Raw genomic sequence first — 26,219 nt, 5'->3', positions numbered from 1 at the left:
GTAAACTTCTCAATGGTCCACTTCAGTATTATTTGATCTTTACTAAGGTTTGGTAGTGTTGTAGTGGTTCAAATGAAGCTACAGTACATGCCTTTTATGGGAAGCATTATTTCAGTCTTGGGTCCTTTACCGGGACTGGGATTTGTTTGTTTTAAATCTGCAGGCTTTTTCCAGTTTAGGGCTCAGTGCCACACAGGCTCCAATCACCACCACAATGGGTTCTGACTGTTCACATGTTGTAGTCTGACATTTGTCCATGTTGATTTTTGTTTAGTCTCTCTGTGTTTTTCCTCAGTCCTGCTGTTTCCAGCCAATGGTAAGATTTCCCACTTTCAGTCATCACATTTATCTGGCTGTATGGCATGCTTTGCCATAGTTTGAGCCTCAGACAGCATGCCCATTGACTGTTTACACTAAATGACAACAGCTTTCCAAAACTGGAAGATTCAGCCTTATTAATGGGTTTTATTTGGTTTTAGGGAGTCAAGGTACCATTCTGCTATGATGAGCACTTATGAGGAAGAACTTGACTATGTTTATTAGATACATCACTTTAAATCTTTGAGAGATATTAAAAATTGTGTTAGTTTACAATAACCTAATTTCTCAATGCACTCTGTCTTTATTGTGTATTTCAGTTTGAAGAACAAAAAAAATTATAATTTAATATGGTTTTGAATTAGGTGTTTGAAGCCAACATACAAAACCATTGCTAGAGAAAAAACATTTGTGTAATTGCAGAAAAAAAAAAGATGAGATATAAACAACTATAGCACCAGTCTCCCATATCGTTTTTTTTCTAATTATTTTTATTTTAAAAGGGACAATGCACATTAACATGAGCACTCAAGTCTATCACGTAAATGTGCCAGATTTAGCCATACAGGCTAATTTTCATCTGCAGTCCCTGGCAGGTTGATGGTAAAAAGATGGTAAAAAGTCCACAAGTACATAAAGAACAAACATTCCAGCAGACATAGTCACAAACATAAAAGACTTTACCTAATATTACGTCATATAGAATATTAGACAAAAATAAAGCAGCAATCCTCAAGAAGCTGTTGATTTTGGAACAGCTATGGGGGGTTGCAATCAGTGCTGTGTGCAATCAGTGCAATGAATGATGGGATATGTAGTCCGGGGTGATATGCAACAGTGTGTCGTGCGAGAGTCAATGAAAATGGAAAGGGTGACCTCTGATGGCTAGCAGACGGAAGTTCATGGACCGGATACGTAACAGTTGTATGGCACAATGCAGACCTGTTCTAAAATCACTAACAAAATCAGCAACAAAAATGTAATAATTTACTGATAACGAATAATTAATTCGTATGCCTAACAACGTAGTTCTTCAACAGAATGGTTGACAACACACAGGCACAGTAATACTGATGTAATGAGGTCACAGATGTGTGTTTATAGAGTATTTTACAACAGCTTAGAAAATGACTCAACCAATCATATTCAAAGTACTGGAACTATACGTTTTATAAATAAACTAAGAAATGTCCGAGTGCTTGCAGTGGTTGAACAATGATTAGGTCCATCAGACCATCGATCCTTTATACATTACAAAACCGTTGGTGCAGTCCTAACATATGTTTCACCTCTGTGGCATTCCTACAAGCTGGCCATTTAGACAGGGTGTGGTTGAAATATGCTTTGTGTGCAACATTGTTAATGCAAAATGACTTTCGTTTCTTGACAATACAACTAAACAATGTGTGGATCTTTACATTTACTTACATTGAAGAGATAAACAAAAATATTGTTTTGCAGTGTTAGATTGTAATTAGTTTCCATGTCAGTGTTCCTGGAAATTGCTGTATTATATTTGAATTATTCATGGTTTGTCATAGTTGATCATACTTTTAGTGTAATATACACAGTTAACAGGATTGAAACAGTCAAACTTAGAGTTAAAACCTACTTCCTGTTTCACATTTCCATTTAGCACAGCTTAAGGGTCAGACTCTGCAAACATTTAAAGGAAGTTTGCAGCAGTACTTTGCAATTGACAATAGTGTGGGGATGCTGTTTAATACTCTATGCAAACTATTTTGTGGTGTACATTTTTATAGACATCAATGTTTACTAATTACAAGCTGTTGTCCCACAACTGAGCTAAACAAAGCTTTTTTATAGACATTTTAATTCGTAGGCATTTGATTTGATTAGTAGACAGACACATCTTACATTGCATATCTTCTTCATGTAAAGTATTACTATCCTGTCTGCAGCAATTTAAAGATTTCAGGCATTGTTGGTCCATAATTCCTGAGGTGGACCTGATCTTCCTCGTGAAAGCTTCCTGGAGCTGGGATTGTCTATGCTTGCATATTGAATTTCGAGAATTCAGACTCTCTTCTAGCTGTTTTGAACATGTTGACTTTGAGATTTCAAGTTCAGTCCGTTGCTTGAGAAGTTATTGGTCTTCCCCTACACTGAATCTTTCAAAATGTGGGTGTAACAGTTTACCACTGAATGAACCTGGAAAGCCCCACATTTTGTGGCTTATTAATTTTCAACACCTGTTTTTCCATTGTCACATAACATAATTGCTACTATCAAACATTTTATATTGGACATTTTGTCTCTTAATCATATCTTAATAATACAAGGGTTATTATAATGCTTGGGGAAAGTTAGAAAGTTATCATCTTCAGAGTCAAATATGTATTGTCATTTTCACAATGGACATTACAGTATGTCATTGACAATAAATTATAATCAATTACAACTGTGGTTAATCAACAAGAAATTAATCTTTCTTTCTATCTTTCTAAAGTTGGCACTTTACATAATAGTCTTTGCTATAAAATTACATTATATTTATATTATATTTATGGGTGGCTTCACCAGCAGCTATGTCCAATTATAACCAGGGCTGCTGCTGGCCATATATATATTATTGTGTTATACATGTAACAATAACAACGACAATGATCTGAGCATGTAACAATGAATATAAAGGGAATACTATTTAAATAAATTAAACAAACGTATGTCTCACAGTCTTCAGTGGAGCATTTAAAATCTCGGAATTTCACATATGAACATGTAGATAGATAGTTCCCCATATGGAGATACATGCAGTAATTTATTAATCAGTTCATCGATTAATAGAAATGATATAGAACAAAATATTTTAATTCGAAAGAAATCCAGAAGGTGGCAGTGCTGCACTTCAATTCGGCTCCCTACGCAGTGTTCACTGCTCCTTACATGATTTCTCCATACGAGAAACTAGATGTTTAGTTCACTCTAAAAAATTATTCAGGTCACCTGTAACTACAATTTAGCCTACATTATTGTTTGGTTAAAGAAATCAGATTGATTGATTTAATTAAATTATATCATTAACTTAATATTGTGTGTAATTTAAACATACATTTCTGCATTAACTGATTTGTTTTCTTTTCTTTACTCTCTCTCTCTCTCTCTCTCTCTCTCTCTCTCCCTCTCTCTCTTTCTTTTTATAAATATGTTCTAGTTAATGAAACTGTCTTGATAACTTTGGAAATTGGGTGTATTTCTAGTTCCCAGCATGCTTTGCATAGGACTGGATAAGGATAATGAAATTAATTGTTATTTTAGCATTATAGTGTTTAATGCTGTTATGTTTGACATTTAAAAGACTTTAATCTCTTTTAGAACAAAAATATTTTTCAGTGATACCCACATAAACACAAAACATCTACAGGGTAGCACGCATAAAATAATGCGTGCATAAACAAATAATAAAATATCAATTGAGTAACATACATTTTAACTTAAAACACAACACCCGATAATGCATAAACAGGGAATGCCTACTTCCCAATAGGCATTATAATATATTTTTATATTATATTATCTGTAATATATTTCCCAATAACTAGGCTATTAAGCATATTCATAAAAATATATTTTTACATTTTAAACAGTAAATACAGCTATACATTTTCATTTATTTTATACTTTTTACTAATTCGTTTCTTTTACTTCTCATTTAAAAGGATAGTGTATAAAAAATGATTTAAATATGTTCAAATATTAGCTACATTTAATCAAGTAACTCTTTTTACTATAGCAGTATTTTACTGTTTTAAAGTGCAGTAAATAGTTACATACAAGGACTCATGTTAAGTACAACAGTATAACAAACTTTTACGATTTTAAAGAGAAAAGGACATTTTTAATATGGTCAGAGTGACTGAGGACGCAATACTTGTGCTGGTCTCCCCTGTGACTATGCGTCATGACCGGTAGGTGGCGTAACGTGGCATAATTTTGGTTGCCTCCAAGATTTTGACACGAGGAAGAGCATTTTCTGCCTAAGGCGGGGTCACCATCTCTGTTGGCAAAGTTTGGCTGTTGAGACTGAGAGCGGTCGGCAAGATCAGCATAAGCACATCGAGCCTAAATCCCGATCGTCCGTTTTCCAGCGCTTGCTGTCGTGTAAGCGTGCAGTGTAGCGTACGGCTGTCGTGATCTGACTGCAGTCATGTCCGAAGACCCGAGCTCTCACCCTTGGTCTATCGACAAGGATGACTATGAGCTTCAGGAGGTGATCGGTGAGCTAAACCATCACACATCAGCATCTAGATTACAGCAATGATAGAATAACGGAAATTAAGACATCTGTGTTATGATCTCTGGGGCCCTGATGGTCTGTGTTATTTCTGATCTCCATCAGTAATTGAGTCATCGCGCCTGGAAGATGTTCAGTCTGTGTTAGCCATGCTAACTAGCCACCCGACATGCCAGCAGACTGTAATGCTTTGCGGACAATGGCTGATTTCCTGATTGATTTGGGGATTTCATCGTGATATAACGTTGTACATGACATATGGGCTGCTTGGTGGTTTAAGAACCATTACAGTTGACAACATGCTGGCTAGTTTAGTGACAAGCTGCTTCATATAATGTTCATGCAGATAGGCTGTCATCTAGATGAAAGTTTGACGTATTTTGAGATCACTTTAACTAGTTAACTAATAAAAACACATAACCAGAGCTAATTTTCTTGTCCTGGGGACATTTGGGTTTGGTTTTTTCAGCTCCCTTTGGCGAGGGAAGTTGTCATGTAAAAGGAAGTGTGGAACAATATGAAATGGAGACATATTAAGACATAAGTCCATTTTATACACTCAGGTCCTTAGAAGACAAAAATGTCCAAAAATTGTCCTAAAAAATGTTTAGTCATTTTTCACTTTAGATTTTTTTAAACCAACATCAGTCCTGATCTTAACTACTAAAAATTAATTACTGTTGAGTAACCAGGCTCTGCCAAAATGTAAACGATATACACGTGAGGCCTTTACACGTTTTGCGTTGTAACTTCATAACAAAAATAAACCATAGTATATTGCATATCTTTAGAGCAGGTTGTCTTGATTGAAACGGGGCCCACACACAGCATAACGTGATGCATAGATCTTGAGATCTAGATTTTCTGTAATCCGGTCACATCACAATGATGACACTAGTGTTTTCCAACGTCATTCGAAAACAAAGTTCAACCAATGGGGAGTGAGCCTTCCCAACAAAATGAAAGCCTGTTAACAAACAATGTATTATTTTATGCTTAAATGGCACTGGAATTAAATATAGCATTTTTAATGGGGAAATTTTTTTCCTTAAGGTCCTGAGTGTAACTATTTTGTGTACCCAGTATAAAATAGATTTATGAAAGGAAATGAGGGTAAAATATAAAAATTCCAAAAAAGGGGCAAATTTTCTGCCAAAATTAAAAAAGAAAAAGTCAAAATTGTCCTTAAGAACGCACGTTCACTTTTCATTTCAACTATGGATTGTGAATACTATAATCCTCTGCATCTGTCATCTCTAATATTTTCTTAGTACTGTATGTTATTTCATATGCAGATTTTTTTGTTTGTATTACCTAATCTGATTTAAATAGATATTTTTTTATCTTTTTCTGCTGTTATATAGGGAGTGGAGCAACAGCTGTGGTCCAGGCAGCATATTGCAAACCCAGGAAAGAGAAGGTGGCCATTAAACGCATCAATCTTGAGAAATGCCAGACCAGCATGGATGAGCTTCTGGTAATGTCTGCTTACTGCTCATAAAATAAGACCCACCACCTAAAGGTATTTGATTAGGATGGAGTCTCTGCTTAAACCGGTTATTTATGGATGGTAGTTTATTTGTCTGGTTCTCTTTAGAAGCGTAATGTTTTCTAATAAATGATTCTGCAGCCTATATTGTTTAATCATAATTAAATGTGCATTGGAGTAAAATTAATCTTTCCCGCAATTACAACATGTGAGATATATATATATATATATATATATATACACACATATACACACACACACACACACACGTATGTATGTATATGTGTGTGTGTACATTCCAAATTAAAAATTCTGTCTACACAGAATCTGTGCATTATGCAAATGTTCTTCAAACAAAAATAGATTAGTTGAATCTCTTGGTAATTGAATAATTTAAGTAATTTATGCTATTCTGCAAGCATGCAAGAAAACTGCAGAGGTTGAGACAAACTCCACTAAATATAGGCACAAATATTGACTGTCTGAGAATATTTAAGTTTTAGAAAATATGCAATGTACATCTGACGAAGGGTCTGTTCCATTCCCCTCGGTTAATGATCTTTTTGCCAAATGATGGGGTCATGATGTAACTCGGGTCATGTGCAAGGCAGCCACATGTCTGTCAATCAGAGGAGGATTAAACTGGCACAGACACAAGGAAAGACTTTTCTGGTTTGTGATTAAACTATCAGAGTTAGAATGGCCTATGAGACCAGACTAGCTAGCTACACTTGCATTCATACAGAAAAGGTGCCTTTTTATGATGTAGAATAGGTTTAAATCAATTAATTTAGTTTGGGTTAAATCTGTATTGAAAGACTTCTATTCACCGAATGTCTCTTTCAGTTCTGTAGCTTAAAACTCATGAATGGCCACATCTTGAAGTAATTTGACCCACAAGGACATGGTTGAGCACTCATAGTGATCTGAATGGGATCTTTTGTTTGCAATTACTTACCATTATTGCCTTTTAGAAACCTCTGTTTAGCTTTAAACATTTACTGCTTCCTAACATTTTCTTTCCTCCTTTTCTTTTTCTTTTTTTTAGAAAGAGATCCAGGCAATGAGCCAGTGCCATCACCCAAATATTGTGTCTTATTACACCTCCTTTGTGGTCAAGGATGAGCTTTGGCTGGTCATGAAGTTGCTCAGTGGTGGTCAGTTAGTTCATTGTTTAAAAGCATGTATTGAATAAACAATAACAAGAAAGTTATTGAAAATAAAGTAAAACATAATACAAAATCTTCCCATTCATGTCTGTTTTCAGGCTCAGTTCTTGATTTTATTAAGTACATCATTTCCAAAGGGGAGCACAAATCGGGTGTCATGGATGAGGCCAGCATTGCCACCATACTAAAAGAGGTGCTAGAAGGTCTCGATTATCTGCACAAAAATGGTCAGATTCACAGGTATGTGGATGGTTTGGTGTCTGCCTATAATTACATTTATATGTGCTTCATTTTCCATTCTTGAGTTCATTTTGAGTCACTGAGCAATACACTGACCTGTACTTCTCTCTGTAAAGGGATGTGAAGGCTGGAAATATTCTTTTAGGAGAAGACGGCTCTGTTCAAATTGCAGGTGGAGTTCCACTGTCAATACATTATTTTTTGTCTTCTTCTGATTATTGTCAAGTAATTAGCTTAATATTAGGATTTAAACATACTGTTTTTTGTATTATTTCGAAGGAATGCAAAATATTCTTATTTAGATGTAATATTTGATTGCCTTCATAGTGTTTATGTACTTTATGCGGAATGTTATACTTAGAGGGGAAAAAAGTTTTTTTTTTTTGGTAGAAGCAAACAGGAAAAGAGGCAATATAATTCTGTTTGCTTTCAAAGTCTTTGAATGGCATGAAAAGTATATAATAAATACACAACTTGCAGCGATCTTGGGTCAGACGATTGAGAGTTTTGATGTCTGCTTTTCTCCCCGAAGACTTTGGTGTTAGTGCCTTTTTAGCAACTGGTGGAGACATGACTAGAAACAAAGTGAGGAAGACGTTTGTAGGAACTCCATGCTGGATGGCGCCTGAGGTGATGGAGCAGGTTAGTGTTGTCTCACCTGTTCCTACTTTGCCTTTTACCTATATTTTGGAAACTGAATGGCTGTTACAGAATGTGTTTGCTCAATCACAGGTTAGGGGTTATGATTTCAAAGCTGATATCTGGAGTTTTGGGATTACGGCTATTGAGCTGGCAACCGGGGCTGCTCCATATCACAAATATCCTCCAATGAAGGTATGCAGCAAGTCATTGTTCGTTTTCAGTTCATGGAGAGTCTGCTATGAAACCTGCCAATAGAGTGATGCAGGAATGATCCGAAAATCTGGAAACGAGTTGGCATTTTGCACTTCTGATTCCATCGTCCTGAAGTCAGTGGGTTTTTTGAATGGGTTTTTGGTTAAATGCCTTAAGATTGGCAGTTAACACAAGCTCAAATTCATGTTTTATGCTACATAAAATACATCAGTAATACTAGGGCTGCACAATTAATCGAATTTCTAATTGCGATTACAATTATGGTGTATATTTGACATTTGAGGCTTAATACTATAGAAAAGCACTAAAGGTTTTTCAGTAAGAGTGTTTTCGGCTTGTTTATTTTCATATAAAAATACGGCATGCAGTTGCATCAAACAATGGTATAAACATCATTCAATGTAAATTGTGATATTACAATTACAATTTCAAGGGAATAATCGACAATTATGATTTTTGTCATAATCGTGCAGCCCTAAGTAATACCTCAATCATTATTTTTTAAAGTTTATGTGTCTTGAAAAAGGTGGTTGCTAATAAGTAGCTAAATAGGACCACAGAGGTTGTCGAGGACATTAAACCTCATTACGCCAAACAGGAAAACCTACTCAGTAGTCCTCTTTTACAGCCTTGTTGTGCTTATATTCCTGCTCTTGCAAACTATTCTAACTCAAACATTGCAACTAAGTTTGTAGATTTTAAATAAAGATTTTAAGATTTGTCAAAAGCTTAGTAGTGCTGACGTTGAAGTCATGCAACTACAGTGTTGTTTGTTTATAACCTAACTTCAACTTTTTACTTCTGCTGAATTGTATTTAGGCTTCAAAATTAATAGAAGCTGCAACTTGATGAACAAAATGTGTAAGAATCATGATCTTTTGTTTGTCACAAAGTCTTATTTTCTGCAATAATCCAAAAGCTAATGGAAAAATCCTATTTGCTTTTTGCCAAAGGGATCCAGGGTAAATCTAACTTCTGGGTTGGCCTTCAAAAATGAGTCACTCTATTGCAATAATCATTCAATTCACGGAGCCTCTGGTTGCTTAATGTTTTTGTCTGTACTTTTTCCACAGTAATGATTTGTCTGGGTTTTTCTTGATTTCTACCTTTTTTTTGGTTTAGGTTCTCATGTTAACCCTGCAGAATGACCCTCCTTGTCTAGAGACTGGAGTTACAGATAAAGAGATGGTTAAAAAATACGGCAAATCTTTTCGGAAGATGATCTCCTTGTGCCTCCAGAAGGATCCAGAAAAACGGTAGTGCAATTATTCCCTAAAGTTCGCTGACTCTGTGTTTGGAATCTTCGATTATGACGTTGTGGCCAGAAAACTGTCGAGACCAACAGTTTTTGGTCATATTATTAATATTCGGTGTTCTTTAACAGGCCTACAGCTGCTGAACTTTTAAAACACAAGTTCTTCACAAAAGCCAAGGTGAGATACTGTAACCGAATTTGTAAAGAACATTCATTTACTGGTAATCTAAGTGCACAAATGGGCAGTCTGTTTTACGTAATTGCTGCATCCAGCAGGCCAAATAATTAAGTTTGGCTACAATCATTGTCACCTAAACATTTGGTCCAGCATGCTGCTTTACTGTAACAAATACTTTTTGTTCCTAAAGGCCATTTCCTGCTCATGGGATGCAGCCCATATTGTAACAAACGCAGTGCTGCCTCCGCAGACTTTCATTCCTAGTGGCTCAGTGGCACTGTAGTCAGTGTGTAAACAGAGGCCTGTACGGCACTGCAGTGCTGCATTATGACCCACAGAGGATGCTGTCTGTACTTATTGTCTCAAATTTATTATTAGAATAACCTGATCTCACAGTTTTAACCAAAATATTACATTTGTGGAATTATTCATAATATATAATAATATAATATAATGATTATATTTAGAACTTATTTATAAATATGCAATAAATTTGTTGTCCGCTGGCTTGTAGCTTACTATGAAATTAGAATTTTGTTTCCCACAATTCCTTCACAGAATAATGATTACTTGAAAGAAAAATTGCTGGACAGGGCTCCAACAATAGGAGAGAGATCAAGGAAGGTGGGTGACAAATTTACTGACAAATATCATACAGAAATGTTTGTAGTTGTGCTTCAAGAATTTTGTTGTTTGTGTAAATAGGTGCGGAGGGTTCCGGGATCCAGCGGTCGACTACACAAGACTGAGGATGGAGAGTGGGAATGGAGTGATGATGAGCTGGACTTGGAGAGTGAGGAAGGAAAGGCAGCAGTAGCCGCTTTACGGGTACACACTCATCTGCTACACCGTTACCTAACGTCTGTTTTGTTCTAGTCTGTGGATTTGTATAAAGCATTTTTTAAGTCTTTCAATTGTCTTTTTTTAGTCACCAAGAGTAAAGGAGGAGGCTGTACAAAATGCTGAGGTGGGAGTTCAGTTCCATTTCCTACTTTCTGAATTACCTCAAAGCCATTCTTAAGAAAATCTTGTTTCTGCCTTTTTCAAAGATCTTTCCAGCAGATCCATCAAGCTTCCTGCAGCCAGCAGCTGCAGGACAGTCTGAAGTGCCACATGCTGCGGATGACACTGCCACGATATCAGCGTCCTCTCCAGGCTCCCAGGTGAGCTCTGCTGTGAAGAGTCCCATGTGTGACAACAGTATCAGCAGTGAGAATGACCAAACAAGTGGACTTGGTTCATAATTTAGGGACGGGTTGACTTTAGGTCTTGAAATTGTATCCCTACAGGCTGGTGGACCTACTACAACAGGGCAGGACTCAGCCAAAATCCCCATCAGCCTGGTACTAAGATTAAGGTATTTCCCATTTGAGTGACTTAACCAGATGGATCCAGTAGTTAAGCGTTAACCATACTGTTGAGGCCAGTTAGTACAGTTGTTCCACATGGTTGCGTTGGCTCACCCATTCTTTTACATTGTATAAAAAGTAAACGCAAGCACTGATCCCAGTAACTTACAGTAATAGTAAGATTTTTGGGTTAAACTGATATAATTCCCTCTTTTCAATGACAATACAAATATTTCAGGTTATAACTGAGAAATAGAAAGTGATGTAAATGTGCAGGGTTGAAAGCATGGGCTTTACAGTGTTGTTGTTAACTAAAACTATTAAAATGTTTTTTGTTATATAAATGAAATAATATAAAATGGAAATATTATATGGAAACCGTAAATGAAAATCAGAAATGTTGCCTTGGCAACTAACTGAAATAAAGTGGAAGCATTAAAACGACTATTAAGAATTACTCAATTGAAATATTGAATCAAACTAATAAAAATGGCAAAAGCACATACAATATTCTTAAAAATGATCAAAACATTAAGATTAAAATGAAAACAAAAAATTTAAAAATAACAGCTAATTCAAAATATGAATAAATACAATATTAGTATGTTAAATAATACTACAATAACACTGGTCCTTACAGTTCTGCAATAATCAAAATGCCTTCTGATAATGTCTTGTTTCTTATACGTTTTCACTTTCTTTGTTTTAACAACAGGAATACAAAGAAAGAGCTGAACGATATCAGATTTGAGTTCATGCCTGGGAGAGGTTTGTGCAGTTTACTGTTCGATTGACTTGCTAATACCACTTAAGTTGAAAAACTGTAATCTCAATCACAAAGCTTGTAAAATGTGTTTAATTGAATGTCTTCTATATCCAGACACAGCCGATGGAGTGTCTCAGGAGCTTGTGTCTGCAGGACTGGTGGATGGGAGAGACTTAGTCATTGGTGAGTTTGTCGAGATAAAAATAAAATTGCAGCTTGACACTAAAAAGACTAAAGCTGAAAATAATTCGTGTTTCTTCTATGAATTTTTGTAGTTGCAGCCAATTTGCAGAAAATCGTTGATGATCCACAAACCCACAAAAATGTCACTTTCAAGTTGGTAAGTTATTAGATGATGTGATGCAGCGGTCAGTTGCTCATCGGAGGTGTTGTTTTATATTTGGCACTATGTTTGTCTTTCTTCCGTTTAGGCATCGGGAGTGGACAGCTCTGAAATTCCAGACGACGTTAAACTCATGGGATTCGCTCAGCTGAGTATAAGTTAAAAACAAAAAGTATTACCAGCAACGGGGGGAAAAAAACAGACTTGTTTGCACAAAAGTGCATTGTAAATGCTTTCATTGGCCTAAAGAAACCACTACTGCCAAAGAGACAGAAGGAACCTGACACCGCATAGGATTAACAAATGTCGAATAGGACTGCATCCGAGTTCTTCATAGGAGCGCACCTCAGATGTTTACAGTGTTCATGTATGTTTTGTTTTCTCTGTTGCTTTAAACATTTGCACAATCTGAACCAACTCCTAATACTGGTAAGATGTCAAAAGAATGCCTTACTTTCGATAGTACTACTGAATTTACAACTGTAGGTAGACAGTAGCTGTGGATCTCATCTGTGAAATGAATGAGTTACTGTGTGTGCTTTCAGCTGTGTACCTTAATGGAGGGTGGAGGGGAGGGTTGTCATTCAATAGCATTTAAGGGTGCATGTTGGCACACCTATAAAGTCAGCTGTTCAGTACATCACTCTGTAATATGGTCCGTCATTTTGGAGCGATCAACATTGTATGGTTTTACACATTATCCAGTAAACATGGGAGCCATGTCACCCACAACACAGACATGTTTCACCTGTGCACTGCACCTCACAGTTACACGTTTCAGCTGCTTTCTTACTATCGGGATACATTCCCATCGTTTTGCATGGGCTAATGCCAGACTGCATGAATGATTTGTAACTTACGATATGCTGATCATTTTGCTCTCACTTAATTTTGCCGGCTCTTTATGAAAACAGGAGGTGAAAGAGAGATGAAATGAGATATTGAGCTTGTTAAAAAAACATGAACAAGAAGAATTTGAGAGTTCTCATCAAACTGATCTCTCTCTTAAAGGATGTATATGCTGTTGTTTCAGAAAACAATTTTAATTCTCTGGAAATTGTGCATTTCACTTTATATTGGAAAGAGGGTATATGCAATTTTGTTGATTGAGCATAATGTTATAAGTTTCATTTATATGCATATCTGTTAAGTATAGTGGCAGCTGTTTGGATAGTGTTACAGAACTAGATTTCTGATTTTTTTTATTTTTTATGATTTTCTTTTCTTTGAAGGAAATTCCAGTGCTTGCAAGGCAGCAAATGATTAGCATTAACATTTTTGGTAAAATCACTGACAGTTACGTTTTGAATTCTCAATATTCTATTATTCAACGGAAGATTTTAAACGCATTTTTAAAGTTCTCAATCTATAAGCAAAACAAAGCTGGAATGTAGTCTATACGTGGAACTGAATGCAAATATATGTATAGAAAAAAGGAAAAATATGACTTGCAATACATTGCCAGCCTTGCAAGCACTGTTAATGAAGTGAAGACCAGTGAAGCATGGGACTCAGTCACTGACCAGCAAGAAACAAAAGAAAAGTGACTTTAGGACTCATCCCATGTCCAAGTAATATTGGCAATAGGATTCATTGGATTTGAATTTGTGGGTTTGTTTGTGTCTTTGTAAATATTTAAGTTAATTACATCTTCTTGCTTAATATCATCTCATCTCCGCTGCAGACTGATGTCTGATTCCATGTTATATAGGCAGAAAATGTGTTCACATGCAACTGGTATTTTTTACCTTTTAAAAACAAAATTACATGGTCATAATGCTAGTATTTTTGGCATTAACTTTTTTTTCTTTTTCTTACTGAGGCTCTACACTCCATTTCATTTTTATTTTTCCCAGTTATTTTCTCTCCTTGGCTTCCAACAAACAGTAAATTTTAAGATGGTCAGTGATTTGTTCGCTGTTACTTTGTGTGTATGTGCAAATGACTGTTAAAAATATATATATATATTTAGTGTGAATACAACAATGAATGTGGGTGGGGCATCTTAATGAGTACTTGATCAAGAAAAAAAACATGTAAATAATCAAATTGGTGTTTATAAATATAATATAAACAGTATAAATACCATTCACAGTTGGCCTTTCTATGGAGTGGAAGTGGTGGTTTGTCTGATGTCTTTTTGTTGGCTTCTCTTTGTTCACAGTCGAACAACGCAACACTTGGCTCAAAGCGTTTCATTACTAAAAAAATGTATTCCCTAAATGATTACATTAGCATGACTTGAGAATAGTTTGTGTACTGAATTCTACTTTGTCAACAGTGGAGGGCTATTATTGTTTTCCTACATTTCAGTTTCTGCCTTGCTGTCTTTGTTCGTCATTGGTTGGTGAGACTCTTGGAAGGAATGCATGTGGTATGTCAATTTTGTGTGTGTTTGTGTGTTTAAATGGGTAACAACTCATTACAATGGCATGCCACCTTACTGTAATCATTGTGGACATTTTTTTATTAATTTTTTTTTTGATATTTCAGATACTTTAAATAGACTGTCAATTCAAAGCCTAAACACAATGATTTCATTTCTTTGATGGTCTAAATTGTTGTTGGCCCTGTCATGATTCTCTAAAACCTCAACAAAAGCCTCAAATATTTTGCCTTTTTTCTTGTAAAACATTTCAAATCCTCAAGTTTCACTCTCTTTCTCACCATGTTAGTGATAATGAATTTATGGTCACGTGTCGTGTACACAAGTGGCTGGTCCTTTTCTGGAATTTATTGGAAGTAATTCAACGGAGCACTTTGAAAATTGAAATCATAATCTTGTTTCTCATTCGTAGAAATCCCTAAAAAATACTTATTAAATAAGATGATTTGTCTTCAGATTGACACATCAGATCTTGTTGATCTCTACGTGCTCATATTTCTGTGGTGATGTTTGTGTGTTGAGGTGAGTTGTCTTGAGATCATTCCACCGTTCTGTTCTGTCAGCAGTCTGGAAGGCTCCTGTTTCCACACCAAGCAAATGTATGCAGTTATTTCAAAAGAGGGATTTGCTGCATTTCAGTGGAATATTTAAGTGTTTTCAGTTCAAAGGTTTTTTTTTTAGATTCTTTAAAAAAAAAAAAAAAAATTCATGGTTTTATCTTATTGAACTTCAAGGAATTAATTGTCACGACAACAGCAATGGAGGTATTACTATCACTCTCAGTATGGTGTGTTAAGGACAATAGTAGAACACTGTATTTCACTTTTTGGGATTTTCAGTGCATGTGTACCCAATTATTTTTAATAATAATCAATAAAGAATGAAATTATGACACTTTCCATGCAGACTTGTCTATAGTGAATTGCGTAATGATGTTGAAGTGCTTCATGATCCATAATAGTCCTCTGTGGCACTTTATTTCCGGTTTATTGCTAGTGTTATGTTGTTGAGTTACACATTACACTTACTGTCAGCACTATTTTTTTAATGAATTTTTATACTTTAGAACCAAAGTACTACTCAAGTTCCCTTTGGTTTAGTTTTGAAAACTTTAAATCTAGATGTATTTCACTGTGTTGTGTGCAATCGTATAATATAGTGTTATATATGTGGGTGTGTGCATGTGTGTATGTGTGTATATATATATATATATATATATATAATTCACATACAAGTAATGTAAGGTTTGTGCCACAGCTGCCCTAAACTAACAGTATTGGTGGTTACCAAAATCATTTTGTTTGAGCTCTTTAGTAATAAACACAGTAGTGTTTAGCGAGTTTACACATATTGGCGGATTAACCATTACAGAAACATGAAAAAATGATTTTGGTAATCACCAATACTGTTAGTTTAGGGCAGCTGTGGCACAAACTTTACATTGGGTAGTGGTGGTCTAATAAATTTGTTAAGCACTGTATATATGTGTATATATATATATATATATATGACGAGTTCAGATGCAAAAGCCTCTTAAGTGCCATCTGAAATTTTCTTCTAAAATTAGCATTTTTATCATTTTATTTTATAATTGCTGTTAATAGTGTTCATCGTCTGTTTGATTGTCTTTAATTGATTTTTCCGTACATTTCTGCCATATGTACATTAACTGACAGTCACTACTGATAAACTACTACTAAATCTATTGTAGAAACTTAATTTTCTGTAAAGTTGCTTTGCAACGATTTGTATCGTGAAAAGCGCTATACAAATAAGCTTGAATTGAATTGAATTATCAGGCTCCTATGTTTAGGTTCAGTAATTTTACTTTAATGACAATGTATAGGTCATTTTCTATGCCATTAACCCTTAGGTGCTGTTTGGGGTCTTTTTGACCCCAAATGACGTTTGCTGAAATAATAATAATAAAAAAGTTCCCTTTATCTAAATGGCATGAGAACTTTGTACATTATCAACACTTGGTAAGCTCTACAAAATAAAATAAAATAAAATAAATAACATTAAACTGGATTGATATCTGGTTGTATGTTAGTGTGAAAAAAAGAGTCACAATCAGGATGTCTGGGGTATCTGGAGACCCCACATTGAAATGAATGGGGAAATTATTTTTCCTTTTAATTTGTCAAATAATTGTATGTTAGTGTGAAAAAAAGAGTCACAATCAGGATGTCTGGGTTATCTGGAGACCCCACATTGAAATGAATGGGGAAATTATTTTTCCTTTTAATTTGTCAAATAAAATAACTAAATCCACCACAATGCACCCATAGAAGTCAATGGGAGACTATAAAATATTGATTATTATTATTATTTTTTTGTTACATAGGCTATTTTGTCAAAAATGTCAGTTACAATGCAGACAACACACAAAAACTGAAGGGCTGACACCACAGCACATCCACGGTGGAGGAAAAACCCACCCCCCAACGCCTATAAAACCCACTCATAACATGAAAAAGTGACATAACATGAGTGGCTCTCTCTTACATAATTTGTCAAATAAAAATCAGCTACAATGAAGAACATGCATAGAAATGATAAAGGGACACCGCAGCACATCCACAATGGAGAATAAATGCAAACACACACATATATACACTAATACACACATATAACACCACATACGTGTTTGACTGTAATCATGTGTCATAATTGCAAATTTTATTATTACAATAATGATTTTATAATCTCTTAACATAAATCTAAATAAAAACACTTGTGAAAAGATCTATACCTATGTGGAAATGGCAAATGGGCTATTGAGTAATGCTCTTGAGCCATCTGGTGGCTGTAGTTGAAATTTCATGTTTTTCTAATTTTAAAAGTGTTTGTTTTCAAGTAGATGGAAATAATTTCCCATTATGCTATGGCACATTGGCCATGTTATCTCCATGAATTAAAATTAGGAATGTGGGTCTTTTATGTGTATTTTACATAAAACGTTAAAAAAACCTATTTAAAAATATTTTTAAATTTATTTATATAAATTTAAAAATACCATAAATCCTCCCAAAACTGCACAAATGTAGAGTACATTAATAAACTGAGTAAAATTAAAATTGTTTTTAAAAAAGCATTATCACATTTTGTTGTCTGGGGTCCCCAAACCCCAAACAGCACGAGTGAATACCCCAAACGAATTAAAGTGAAATAAATGAACATAAATATAGGAGCCTGATAAAAATGCTCATTTTAGATGAAAAGTTCAGACGGCACTTAGAGGCTTTTGCATCTGAACTCTTCATTTATATACAGTATATATATATATATATATATACACATTGAGGGAAAAAATTATTTGATCCCCTGCTGATTTTGTACGTTGTTGACAAAGAAATGATCAGTCTATAATTTTAATGGTAGGTTTATTTGAACAGTGAGAGACAGAACAACAACAACAAAAAATCCAGAAAAACGCATTTCAAAAATGTTATAAATTGATTTGCATTTTAATGAGTGAAATAAGTGTTTGATCCCCTATCAATCAGCAAGATTTCTGGCTCCCAGGTGTCTTTCATACAGGCAAGGAGCTGAGATTAGTATCAATCTCTTAAAGGTAGTGCTCCTAATCTCAGTTTGTTACATGTATAAAAGTGTAATGATTCAGATGCAAGGACGGCCAGACTATAGACAAATAATCATGAGTGTTGTTTTAGCTGGGCTAGAACCCTGATCTCCTAGACACAGAGCTGGCGCTCTTCCTGAGTGAGCTAACTCCAGGTTGAGAATTTTCTAGACCCAAGTGCAGAGGAATGACAAAATCTCACGGAGACGAGAAATACAAACTCCAAGTATTTTTACTTGTAGAGATTCAAAAAAAACAAGGAACAAAGTACAAACAAAACCAGAAGCAAGGCTTCCAATAGTCACAAAAAGGAGAAAACAAAAACAAGCACAATGGCTTACAAAAGACTAGTTAGCAACAGGATACACAGGTAGGTAGGCTCAAGACTGAACAAAACACAATGGCTAAAGGCAACTTAAATAGGGCCCTACACAGGTGAGTATCATCAACAATAATTGCCAAGCAGAGCTGAGAGTTCTTGCCAATGGTTGCCCCCTGGCAACTGGGAGGAAGATTGCAGGCAGCAGACATCCCGCGCCCCCTTGTGGCTGGGAGTAATACTGCTGGTCATGGCAGGAGTGTGACCCCTAGTGGTAGGAGGAAGTACTGCCAGCTAAAGTCTTACAAAAAGACATCTGTCCACAGAAGCAATCAATCAATCAGATTCCAAACTCTCCACCATGGCCAAGACCAAAGAGCTGTCCAAGGATGTCAGGGAAAAGATTGTAGACCTACACAAGGCTGGAATGGGCTACAAGACCATTACCAGGTAGCTTGGTGAGAAGGTGAAAACAGTTGGTGCGATTATTCGCAAATGGAAGAAACACAAAATAACTGTCAATCTCCCTCGGTCTGGGGCTCCATGCAAGATCTCACCTCGTGGGGTTTCAATGATCATGAGAACGGTGAGGAATCAGCCCAGAACTACACGGGAGGATCTTGTCAATGATCTCAAGGCAGCTGGCGTGGGGTCTCAATGATCATGAGAACGGTGAGGAATCAGCCCAGAACTACACGGGAGGATCTTGTCAATGATCTCAAGGCAGCTGGGACCATATTCACCAAGAAAACTATTGGTAACACACTACGCCATGAAGGACTGAAATCCTGCAGTGCCCGCAAGGTCCCCCTGCTCAAGAAAGCACATCTACAGGCCCGTCTGAAGTTTGCCAATGAACATCTGAATGATTCAGTGTAGAACTGGGTGAAAGTGCTGTGGTCAGATGAGACCGAAATCGAGCTCTTTGGCATTAACTCACTGTGTTTGGAGGAAGAGGAATGCTGCCTATGACCCCAAGAACACCACCCCCATCGTCAAACATGGAGGTGGAAACATTATGCTTTGGGGGTGTTTTTCTGCTAAGGGGACAGGGCAACTGCACCGCATCAAAGGGACAATGGACGGGACAATGTACCGTCAGGGCCAGGGCATTGAAAATGGGTCATGGATGGGTATTCCAGCATGACAATGACCCAAAACACATGGCCAAGGCAACAAAGGAGTGGCTCAAGAAGAAGCACATTAAGGTCCTGGAGTCTCCAGACCTTAATCCCATAGAAAATCTGTGGAGGGAGCTGAAGGTTCGAGTTGCCAAACGTCAGCCTCGAAACCTTAATGACTTGGAGAGGATCTGCAAAGAGGAGTGGGACAAAATCCCTTCTGAGATGTGTGCAAATCTGGTGGTCAACTACAAGAAACGTCTGACCTCTGTGATTGCTAACAAGGGTTTTGCCACCAAGTACTAAGTCGGGGTCAAATACTCAAATAAAGCGAAGGGGTCAAATACTTATTTCACTCATTAAAAATGAATGATATTTTTGCAATTTTACACATAATAATCCACGATGATCACATTACACAAAACTGAAATTGCAAGTCAAATAAACTCATTGTCAATATTTTTCGAGACCCCCCAAAATTTCACAAATCCCGTTTTCAGGGGAGCCCATGTCTTATTAAGGGGAGCCGAGCTCCCCTAGCTCCCCCGTAGTTCGCACCCTGGTTCTCTGTATATATGGCTTTCTGTGACATATTCACTTGATTATGCAGTTAAACATTAATTTGCTTTGTTTTCTAGTATAACTTCTCAAGCTTTCTTGGGTTGTTCCTCTTGTGGACCACCATGGCTGATTTTGGGGAGATTTTAGAAACTATAGGAGACTTTGGCCTTTTCCAAAAGCATCTCTTGTTTGCTTTGTGCTTTCCAAATCTCATTCTGCTTTTTCAGTTATCCAGCCTTGTCTTCAACCATGTAGACACAAACCACCATTGCAACACTGAGTGAATTCTTCGGGTGGGTCCCAATCTGACGAAGGAAGAGCAGCTTAACCTGACTCTGCCCAGGCTCCCGGATGGCTCTTTTAGTCTCTGTCAGATGTACATGCCTGTGGATTGGGATTTGTCTGCTATCCGGGAATACGGCCTAAACGAAACCACCACATGCACTGATGGATGGGTGCATAATGATACTATTATGAGGCAACCATTGTCACCGATAAGTACTACCACTGGTGTGTTTCAAATAAACATGTTGAAAAGGTATCTTGGGTTTAGTTACCAGTATATTTGAAAACATTTATGCTATGATTTATGATCACACCACAATGTAATGACCTCACTTTGAGCTGATTTAGACAACAATAGCAGTTTACATCGAGAAAGACTTCATGAATGCCTGATATTTTTGTGATATTTTGCAGTTTGATCTTATATGTGACAATTCAAATTTATTTCGGGGAGCACTGACAATATTCTTTGCTGGAGTACTTGCTGGGGCTGTACGTTTTAGGCCTTTTGCAGAATCGTAAGTATTGAAAAACTATGTACTTTAGATTAAATACAGAATAGATCATTTTAAGGTGTCCTTGTCACAGTGTAATTACACAAATAAGTACTGAGTAATATTAATGTTAGAATAAGATTTGGTTTAAGGTTAGTTGCTTGTAGTTATGGCTAATTTACTCTAGTAAGTACATGTAATGTTTAACAAGGGCACTGTAAAACAAAGTGTTACCTAGATTTCTCCCCCCCCCCACACACACATTAAACTTGCAATTCAATTCAATTCAAGTTTATTTGTATAGCGCTTTTCACGATATAAATCGTTGCAAAGCAACTTTACAGAAAATTACGTTTCTACAATATTTGCAAGTCATGTATATGTAGTTTGCACCCTCAAAGTTACAGAAAGTATTATCCTCCCTGGCATTGACTTTTTTTCTCCCTCTATTAAAAAAGGCATTTCAAAACACCTTTAAATTTTTTGCAGTTCTTTTATGTTTTATGTTAAATAAAGTATTATGAATAGTTTTCTGAGTTATATTAAAATATGTAATATAATTATGAAAATATATATGACATATCGTTACATTATATAAATAATTTTAAACAATTAAAATATGATAAATATAAAATATTTTTTTAAATAGTTAAAAAATTAAATAATTATATAATAACTACAATTATATATATATGTATATATATATACTGTATATCCATAGAAATATACTACATCTAATGTCTATGACATGAAAAATAAATCCACATCATATATTCAGCATACAGAAAAGATTTCAATTCGTGCATGATGTGATCAATAGTCCTTTCCAGTAAAATATATATTTTTTTCTTTTCTTTCTCTCTCAAGTTTTGGTCGTAAGCGAGCTACACAGATACCTATGGTGCTCATGCTAATATTCACTGGTGACTGGTCTCTCTCCAAACTTTTATGTGTACCTCACATCGCAGTTCATTGTTGGTGTTGCTCTTGGAGGATTTCGTATCACCAGCATAATCCTTGGTATGAGACAATATTGATGTTTTCAACCTGTACATCAACAGAAAAGATTTCAATTCGTGCATGATGTGATCAATAGTCCTTTCCAGTAAAATATATATTTTTTTCTTTTCTTTCTCTCTCAAGTTTTGGTCGTAAGCGAGCTACACAGATACCTATGGTGCTCATGCTAATATTCACTGGTGACTGGTCTCTCTCCAAACTTTTATGTGTACCTCACATCGCAGTTCATTGTTGGTGTTGCTCTTGGAGGATTTCGTATCAACAGCATAATCCTTGGTATGAGACAATATTGATGTTTTCAACCTTTACATCGTCCTGGCTAGTAGACTGGCTAGTATCAGTAGACTGAATATTCAATGTAAAATATCAGATAGCTCATTAACTTACTAGAAAATACATAGAACCTTTTTAGACTTTCATTTTGTGTCATCAACAAATCAGTTGATAGGTCTTGGGTAAGACTATATGGGCTACATATGTGACTCTAACACACAGAATAGCTGTATTTTCATCATAATTCCATTTATCACAATGTTTTCATCCTGGCTGTAGCCACCGAGTGGATTGGAGTCGCTCAGAGATCCTATGCAGCCTGTCTGAGTCAAGTCCTGGCCGCTTTGGGGCAGGTCATATTTCTTGCCGTTGTTTATTATGTCAGGGACTGGAGACTGGACCAGTTTATAATGGCTGCATCACACTTGCACTTGTGGTTGTCTACATATGGTATGTGTGTTCATGTTTAAAACCCACTTCAAAGAACCATTTCAATGCAGTTCTGTAATTTTGTATTTGGTTTGAAGGATTAATTTGTAAGTGAATGGAATCATTTGATATGCACACCAATATAGGTTTATTCCAGAGTCTGCCAGATGGCTTCTTGTCGGCGGAAGAACTACAGATGCGAAAGAACTCATTCAAGAAGGCAGCGGCGATCAACAAACGTACAGTTCCAGATTCATTAGTGGAGAAGGTGGAGATATATTTCACTAATTAACACCACAAGCCAAATGACAGGTCCATTTGTCTTAAATAACACAATAGGGATAACATCTTTTGTTAGGTCCTAAATGAAAAACCTGTTGAAAGAGGAGGTATAAAAATCTTTTTTGCTTCCCATGTGCTCAGGAAATATTTCTTAACTATTACCTTCGTATGGTGAGTCAATTCTCAGAGAATTTAATTATTTATTTTGCTTGGAATTAGTTTTTTTCTGAACTTTCAAAGGTCATATTTAAACTCGATTGGCCCTCTGTGTTGTTTATACTCAGGTGTGTGTTAAATCTAGCATACTACAGCCTCTCTCTGAATGTGGGGAAGTTCGGCCTTGATATTTTTCTCAATCAACTCATATTCGGCCTCTCTGAGATTCCGGTCCACTTCCTCTGCGTGTGGTCTTTGGAAACGGCTGGAAGGAAAGTGTCTCTGATGGGTGCCCTCATAGTAGGAGGGTCTCTCTGTCTCCTGACTCTTGTAGTTCCACAAAGTAAAACCTTTTCCATATTTAACACTCTATAATGTACAAAGAATCAGCACTTAACCATGTGATGCCCTTCTTAAGGTAATTACATCGCCATCGCTGCTCTTGCCACATGTGGAAGGTTTCTCATGAACGGGGCAGGCAGTGTTTGCAATGTTTATATTCAAGAACTGTTCTACACCTCCATTCGGTAAGCATGAGCCTGTGTCATTTTCTACTGGTATGAATGAGACTGTTGTTTTTAATGCAGTTATGTAATAATCTGCTTGTTGATTTCCAGTCAGACGGCCACGGGTCTGGGCTCCACTGCAGCACGTGCTGCAAGTATGTTGTCTCTTGTGGTGAACCTGTTGGAGATCTATCATTTCACTATTCCCACTCTGGTGTTTGGCTGCCTGGCACTAGCGAGTGGGATAATGGCCTTCCTGCTGCCTGAGACCAGATGCACTGAGCTGCCTGGTTCAACAGAGGAGGCAGAGGGCAAGAGGTACATGTACTTTGCAAAGTTTTTATGCAACTGGTAAAAATAGTCATATTTAGTGAAATTCTGCTGATTAAAGTGATTTTTGCAGTTCTTACATGTCTTAAAATCAGTTCATTTATTTATTCTTTAATTTCTTTAATACCCAAGCTACACATTAAGTCTTGTCTTACATATTGTTTTAAAATGTGTGTAGAAACATTTTGCTATTTTTTTGTCAAGGGAAAATAACACACTATCCCTTTTTCCCAAAAGGCGACCAAAAATGACCAATCCTGCACCTGGTGATTGTGAAGACATCAAAGCAACCAAGTTATAAGTTCTTAAAATCTTGGAAGATGGTGGCTATTGATATGTTATTATTCTGTTTAAGAGTTTACAGTGTAGTGATATGTAGAAATAACAATTAGGTTTTTATTATAATTTCTGCAGTTTATTTGCTATTCAGCATTATGAAAATATTTGTAGATTTAGTATCTTGTAAAATAACAAGCAATAAACCTCATTTGAATTAATGTTTTATTATTTTTATGATTATTTATTTTTTACTTATTATTTATTTTTGATGAACAACATTAACATGAAAGTTATTTACTTTTCATGCATACATTTTTGTGTATTAAATGAAGACTATACGGATGAAGTAAACTAGATAAATCGATTTATTTTCCTGTCACAGAACTATTAGACATATTTTTGATTAATATAGTAAAAGTAAAAAAATAAAAATAATAAAAGGCTGATTTAACTGAACAACATTTCTAGAATCACAATGCAGTATTTGTCAAACTCTTTAACATTTTTTAAATCTAAAAACTTTTGAAGTAACACTACATTAGATATTATGCTAACTTAACATACATTCATTAATTATGAAGATCTAAAGAAGTAACACCACGTATGGATACTTTAACTTGAATATACATTGAATAATTAGTCGATCAAATGTCTGCAATAAAATTTGTGAATTGTCCAGCAAAGGCAAAACAATATAACTGCTTATTTAAATGTAAGTTTTGAATCTTTGAACAATGCAACAACACTACCCCAAAAAGTCAGACATCCAGTCATTTTCAGGCTTTTGGGGCAGCACAGCATTTGTATCAGTGTTTGTTGGATTAAGTAGGGTGGAAGTGTCCTGTGCTGGCTCTGGAGATAAGCCAGGAATGGATGAGAATATGTCATCTGGAAAGAAGTTGCTCGCTTTTGTCTCTGCAGCCTCACCTTGACTCTCTAACCCAGTGAAATCATCAAATGGGTTTGCTGTTCTTTGCGTTGTTTCCACACTGAATGTATTTGTGCTTGTGCTGTCAATAAGACTTGCAAAGATGTCATTTGGGAAAGGATCAGCACTCATGTGACCGAATGCAGCTGTAGATGGAACATTGTCAGAGCTGAAGAAATCTAAAGCTTCCATTTGAGATGACTCAATTAGCTCTTGGCCAGAAAGGTTTTGATCAGGCACATTAGAGGTTGATTGATTGCCTTTACTATCGAAAACATTATTAACCTCACTTTGAATTAGATTTGCCTGTTCAAGGTCAGGACTTTTCTGTTCAAACACATATGAAGTACCTGTTAGTGTTGATGGGTCACCTTCAGAACTTATCAAGTCAAAAACTTCATTTGGTGTCAGTTGACCATCTGTGATTCCCTCAAAAGGGTTTTGACTTTGACTCTCGCAGTTTGTCATAATATCAAATAAATTATTATTTGAAGTTAGAGCAGAGACAGTGAGCATTTTGTCTCCTCCAAAGATATCCATTGTTTGGACTTGTATATTGTTCATACCAAAGGGATCGTCAGTCATTTCTGAGGAAACACCGGCTTCATTTTTATTGACTTCAGTCAGGGTGTTTCCAAAACCATCTGAGTTTACCTCAATATTTGACTCTGACGAACCAAGAATATCGAGAGTGGTTTGACTGAGATTTGTAGAAGGGCTTAATGTTGTATCTTCACTTTCTTCCTGAGCTCCAAATGGGTCTTCTTGAATAAAGGAGCTCGCTATATCTACTGATGGAGTTTCCACTGATGGTGTTTCCAAATCCATAATGTCTGTCAATTTGCCACTGTGTGTATAATCAAGTATATTTGAACCTGAAAAAGCCACAACATCTGTGTTAGAGTTTGTAACTTGAGATGTAAATGCATCAGATGAATCAAGAAAACCAGTTGTATCTTCATTCTGAGGCAAAGAGGAGTTGAGGCTCTCTTCAAGACCTGATGGTTTTGAAGAGTCTGGAGAGGTGAGATCTACATGAATGTGTTC

General features: G+C 36.1%; 2 protein-coding genes across 2 annotated transcripts; both read left to right on the top strand.

Annotated features, from left to right (window-relative positions):
* The first annotated feature begins 4,288 nt into the window (after nucleotides 1–4,288).
* oxsr1a (oxidative stress responsive kinase 1a) lies at nucleotides 4,289–12,857 on the top strand. The gene is made up of 18 exons (XM_016525036.1): nucleotides 4,289–4,556; nucleotides 5,938–6,050; nucleotides 7,111–7,219; nucleotides 7,330–7,471; nucleotides 7,588–7,643; nucleotides 8,004–8,113; nucleotides 8,204–8,305; nucleotides 9,449–9,582; nucleotides 9,711–9,759; nucleotides 10,318–10,383; nucleotides 10,465–10,587; nucleotides 10,688–10,726; nucleotides 10,809–10,922; nucleotides 11,049–11,116; nucleotides 11,824–11,876; nucleotides 11,989–12,057; nucleotides 12,150–12,214; nucleotides 12,306–12,857. Exons 1-18 carry the CDS (start codon nucleotides 4,487–4,489, stop codon nucleotides 12,378–12,380), a joined length of 1,557 nt encoding a protein of 518 aa, XP_016380522.1. The 5' UTR covers nucleotides 4,289–4,486; the 3' UTR covers nucleotides 12,381–12,857.
* Nucleotides 12,858–20,570: 7,713 nt separating this feature from the next.
* On the top strand, nucleotides 20,571–24,406 carry LOC107718153 (solute carrier family 22 member 13-like). The gene is made up of 9 exons (XM_016525133.1): nucleotides 20,571–20,645; nucleotides 22,214–22,265; nucleotides 22,542–22,615; nucleotides 22,849–22,959; nucleotides 23,050–23,144; nucleotides 23,258–23,472; nucleotides 23,548–23,656; nucleotides 23,747–23,953; nucleotides 24,170–24,406. Exons 1-9 carry the CDS (start codon nucleotides 20,571–20,573, stop codon nucleotides 24,264–24,266), a joined length of 1,035 nt encoding a protein of 344 aa, XP_016380619.1. The 3' UTR covers nucleotides 24,267–24,406.
* The last annotated feature ends 1,813 nt before the right edge of the window (nucleotides 24,407–26,219 follow it).

This window comes from Sinocyclocheilus rhinocerous, unplaced genomic scaffold (genome assembly GCF_001515625.1).
Source record: "Sinocyclocheilus rhinocerous isolate Xijiao unplaced genomic scaffold, SAMN03320098_v1.1 scaffold480, whole genome shotgun sequence".
NCBI lineage: Eukaryota > Metazoa > Chordata > Actinopteri > Cypriniformes > Cyprinidae > Sinocyclocheilus > Sinocyclocheilus rhinocerous.
The sequence above is the reverse complement of the archived record's forward strand: the minus strand, read 5'-3'. Positions and strand labels throughout refer to the sequence as shown.